The sequence below is a fragment of the Echinops telfairi genome, unplaced genomic scaffold (genome assembly GCF_000313985.2).
Source record: "Echinops telfairi isolate 266 unplaced genomic scaffold, ASM31398v2 ScPeMD7_21;HRSCAF=78, whole genome shotgun sequence".
Taxonomy (NCBI): domain Eukaryota; kingdom Metazoa; phylum Chordata; class Mammalia; order Afrosoricida; family Tenrecidae; genus Echinops; species Echinops telfairi.
In genome coordinates, this window is record NW_022103918.1 from 14,409,755 (window position 1) to 14,414,897 (window position 5,143).

The 5,143-nt window shown below is 42.6% G+C and overlaps 1 protein-coding gene across 1 annotated transcript in view; it reads left to right on the forward strand.

The window, feature by feature from the left end:
- The first annotated feature begins 338 nt into the window (after window positions 1-338).
- The window catches only part of ARNTL2 (aryl hydrocarbon receptor nuclear translocator like 2), a 49,250-nt gene continuing 44,445 nt past the window's right edge, over window positions 339-5,143 (forward strand). Inside the window, exons 1-3 of the mRNA XM_045288437.1 lie at window positions 339-369; window positions 1,218-1,368; window positions 4,112-4,141. Coding sequence (XP_045144372.1) covers window positions 1,247-1,368; window positions 4,112-4,141 — 152 coding nt within the window. The 5' untranslated portion in view covers window positions 339-369; window positions 1,218-1,246. The remainder of the gene's footprint in view (window positions 370-1,217; window positions 1,369-4,111; window positions 4,142-5,143) is intronic.

Below are 5,143 nucleotides of genomic sequence, written 5' to 3' on the forward strand. Positions count from 1 at the left end.
TTTCTTTTTTCAGAAAATAAAAATATGGACTAGCAAATAATACGTTTCTAACCAATATTTGTTAACAACCTGCAGCACATGAATGACACAAGCTTGCTTGCTGAAAGAGAGGAGGACTTGAAGCACTTGCTGATAAGGATCAAGGATTGCAGTCTTAAATATGGATTCCAACTCAATATACAGAGAATACAAACTCCCACAAATGCATCAATGGCTAACATCATGATGTCCATTGGATATCATGAAAAGATTGAAGCTGTCAAAGATTTCATCTTGCTTGGATTCACAATCAATGCTCATGGAGACAGCAGACACGACATTTGAAAAAAAGAGAGCGAGAGAGAGACACCAAAGGATGCAGTGCATTAGGTAAATCTACTGCATTAGGTAAATCCTCTTTAAAGTATTGAAAAGCAATGAGGTTACTTTGAAGACTAAGTTACACCTGATTCAAACCATGGTATTTTAAAATCACCTCCTATGCATGTGAAAGTTGGATACTAAATGAGAATGAGCAAAGAAAAATCAGTTATTTAAACTACGGCGTTGGCGAAGAGTATTGAAAGTACCAGACTGCCGAAAGAGCCAACAACTCTGTCCTGGAAGAAGTAGAGCCAGAATGCTCCTGACAGGCAAGGACGGCAAGACTTCCTCTCCTGTACTTTGGACATGTTATCAGGAGAGACCAGTTCCTGGAGATGGACATCATGCTATGTAAAATAGAGGGGCAGCAAAGAACAGAAAGGCCCTGGCCAAGATGGATGGACACAGTGGCTGCCAACAATGGGCTCAAACATTCTTATGAGGACGGGCCACTATGAGTCAGAACCACTCAATGGTACCTAACAGCTGCCACAACCACCTGTATTTGAAGTGAGGGCTGTGCATTGAACCACTAATCACAACGTCAGCAGCTCGGAATAACCAGCTGATCTATGGGAGAAAGATGAGGCTTTCTAGTCTCATAGAGATTCCGTCTCAGAAACTTGCAGGGACAGCTCTGACTTGTCCAGCTGGAATCGACTTGATGGCAGTGACGTTTTTGGGAACCAATATTTGAGTGTACCTAGTCTTTCATTCTGTATTACATTCTTCATATCTATCTATCTATGATATATATTTTGAGAGTGAGCACATTAAACATGTGCGATATAGGATGGGTATGAAGCAAAAGTTTATGTCTAAAATAAATGTCTATTGTGCATAATCATCCACAGATAAAGTGCCAGTAGATGAGAACCGGTGCATGACGTCTATGGTTTCTTGTCATCTGAGCCCGGGGACAAAACCATTCGTTATTGGATCCTTCAGCTCCCATGCGAGAGAGTTTCCAAGGAAACGCAAAGGAAATGATTTGGACCCATCCCAGTAAGTGAATTTGTTCCCCTCACCCCAGAAATCTTTGAGGCTAGGGAGAAGAGAAAAAGATTAATTTTAAAATCATCCTCATTATTATGCCTTAGTGCGTGGTGGCATTGGGACCAGGCAGTTGTTCTTCCCTCCTTGCCACCTCTGTCACGGGATGACCTTGCACTTCTCCTTCAAGCTCCCAAGGTTAGTAATTCTCCAGAAATGTCCTGGGGCTTTGGAAAGAAGCGTGGGAACATAAGTTAATTCGTTTAGTCACAGAAAGATACTGGCCTTCTTAATTGAGGTACTTGTCACTGAAAAGGACATGTTTGGCTTAAAATAGTAATTACAGTCACGTCTCACACTCCTCATTGTCTGTACAACAATCAACCCTTGGTTCTTTGTGACCACATTCTGTATGTAAAATTTCTGTTTTCCATCTTTATTAGGCCAAGTAGATAGTAAACACATTGCTGAGAATAGTTCTTTCTCCTAGTTTATGTTGGCACCTAATGCAACTTGCATCCCCTACTACCTTTACTGCCCTCTGCACAGATAGGGTATGTATAGGTGGTGGGAATAGTCGGTGAAAAGAGACATGCAGCACTCTGCACCGAGCTCGGGTGAAGGTTGGTGACATGCCCTCAACAAGACAGAAAGGGAAGGCTCCGGCTAGGGAATCAGACACGCAATAATGAAATAACCTGCCTCTCGCTCTTAACATTCTGTTTTATAATTTAGTTTCAATTCAGCAGAATATTCATTGTGCAGGTGTAATCAAAGCAGCCCCCAAACCACACACAAGTAGTGTGAAAATGATCTACTCTTTTCAGTTATCAATATTTCATAAATCTCATCCCTTCATGTGATCAGCGGTTCAGTCTGGGTACTTTAGAGAAGCAAATCCACAGAAACTCATATGGATAAGAGAGAGTTTTATATAAAGGGTAAGTCTGCTTCAAGAAAACATCCCAACCCAGTGCTGCCCAAGCCCACAAGTCCAACATTAACCCATATGTCCGACACCAATCCACAAAGTCCTCCGCCATCTCACAAAACACACACAATGACACCGACTGCAGGAGGAAAGCCGAGTCAGTGAGTGTGTAAGCATCTCAGCGCTGGCAGGGGTCTCCACGTGGCTGCTCCAGCACCCAGGGCTGCATCGGGGTAGGTCCATGTGGCTTCTCTTCGGGGATGTCTTGCAGGAAGTGAGGCTTGCCAGCTAAAGCAGGGAACTGGCTAAGGCAGCTGCACCCTGGTCCGACCGTCAGAAAGCAAAAGATCCGAGAACTAGAAAGGCAAGGCTCACCAAGCCATTTATCTCTCCGCCTTTCAATTAAGCCCAAATGTGTTTATCGGCCAGGTTGGCACAATAAACTTTATATCACATTCCATTTTACAATTCAGTTTCAATTCAGCAGAATCTCTGTTGTTCAGGTGTAATCAAGTCAGCTCCCAAACAACATACAAGTAGTGTGAAAATGATCTACTCTTTTCAGTTATCAGTATTTCATAAATCTCATCCCTTCATATAGATCAGCGGTTCTCAACCTGTGGGTCATGACCCCTTTGGGGCTCGAACGACCCTTTCACAGGGGTTGCCCTATTTGTAACAGTAGCAAAATTACAGTTATGAAGTAGCAACAAAAAACATTTTATGGTTGGGGGAGTCACCACCACATGAGGAACTGTATGACAGGGTCGCAGCACTAGGAAGGTTGAAACCACTGATGATCATGAGTAACCCTAACCAAACGAGTGCCATTTTACATAGTGCTATAGGTATTTGCTGCTTTTTCCCTTCTAAATTGCCATTTATTTTGTAGGCCCCACTCACTTAAAGATAGAATTATTATTTCTTTTTATGATCTTTTATTACTCTTCAGAATCATAGGCAATGTTGTTCTTTCTTTATATAAATGTGATTTTGGCTACTGGAATGGGGGTAGTGAATACTAGATGTTACACAATTTTTTGGTTAAGGAATGAGCCCTGGTGGCATGGTGGACTATGATTTCAAAACCACCAACCACGCTGTGGGAGAAACACTGGGCTTTCCAGTCACATAAAGAGTTACAGTTCGTAACCCATGGGGGCAGTTCCGCCCTGTCCTGAAAGGGTGCTGTGAGTTGGCATTAACTCAATGGGAGAGTGAGAGAGGAGACATGGCAGAGACTGGGCAGTGGTGAATGGAGCCAGGAGTTGGAGCAAAATTGGAACTGTGAAGGATTCTGACAGAGAACGGTTTTTTGACGCTAAGCAATCCTACAGATGATTTCGTTTACCGGCTGCCTGCTTTCCGTCAACAGTTGAAACCCACCAGCCACTTCACAGGAGATGTGGCTGCTCGCTTCCACGAAGAGTACAGCTTGGAAACCCTGTGGAGCAGTTCTGCTCCGTTCTGTGGGTCCTGACCGACTAAATGGCAAGGGATTAGTTTGGCTTGAGTTTGCTCATCATTTGGAAAATGGAAGGGCTAGGAGTCAGAAATATCAAGCAACTTGTTCAAGGTTGTACAATTAGAGTACCTACTTCTTCATATTTTGCTTTACTTGGTTTTCCATGACGCCTTGTTTTTTGTCTTTCTGCCACCGGCCAGGGTGAGGTACTTCTAGCAAATGATGGCAGTCACACTGCCCATTCCTCAGTATGTCTGGGTGGGGGTGACCTAAGACCTCCTTCCTTCCAGGTCAGGAATTATGACAGAAGTGGTGGAAAAGCTTGCTCAAAATCCTGTAACGTTTCTTCTTTCAACAAGCATCGGAATGTCAGCATCCAGTGGTGACAGGTAAGTCCCCCACTCTCGTTTGTCATATTCCTGCCTGAGAAGCATTGGAAGGAGAGTACATGCCCTGCTAAGTTGCTTGATCTCTAGCCAAGCGCTTCTTTATTCTGCTCCAATTCTGCTTTCATCTACCATTTTTAAATCCCTTCTAATGAAATGATGGATGTCAAAGTACTGAATAAATTTTACCAAGAACTGAATTGTAGCATCCTGATAAACAAATATACGTCAAGCATCCTCTCCAGAGACTCAGGGCATCAAAGCCTGAGACTTATTTAATAGTCTAAGAATATTGACTATGTTTAAACAAAAAGGATTGTATAAGGATGTGCATCCTTTCTGCTTTGGATTTTAATCACTGTTGCTTTTGACTGGACAGTTGGGTCTTTAAAAGGATATCTCATGAACGTGCTGAAATATGGTCATTGAATATTTACTGTATACCTGCAGTTGACACCTAATTGACTATTGTTGTGGTTAAAGTGCCCTAGTGTCAGTTTCAACATAGGGATCCTTTGTACCTTAGAGTGAAACACTACCCAGCCTGCCCCATTCTCACAAGTGTTCCTATGTTTGAGCCCATTGTTGCAATTACTATGTCAATGCATCTCATTGACAGTCTCTTCCTAGTAGACTGGGAAGTATAATTACAGATAAAACACAAACTCTACCTTCAAAAAGCTTGAACAAGTGGGAGAGATAAAAATAATGATCACTTAGTATTATAACTACTATCATAGAGACTCTGGTTACTATGGCAACAGTAACTTGGGTATTTAACTAAGATTGTGGTCAGAGGTGAAGGACAACTTCTTGGAAAGTTAGTGAAAGTTAAATTTTAAATGAAGAGTGGAATAAACCTGTGGAGCAGGAGTGGAGAAGCTATTTTGGGTAGAAGTGGGTAGACACCCAGGGATACAAAATATCATACTGCTGAAAAGGAAATAAGAAGTGGTTGGCTCCCCTTGCAGAAGGGCTGCAGGGAGGAGAGAAGCAAGTCGGGGT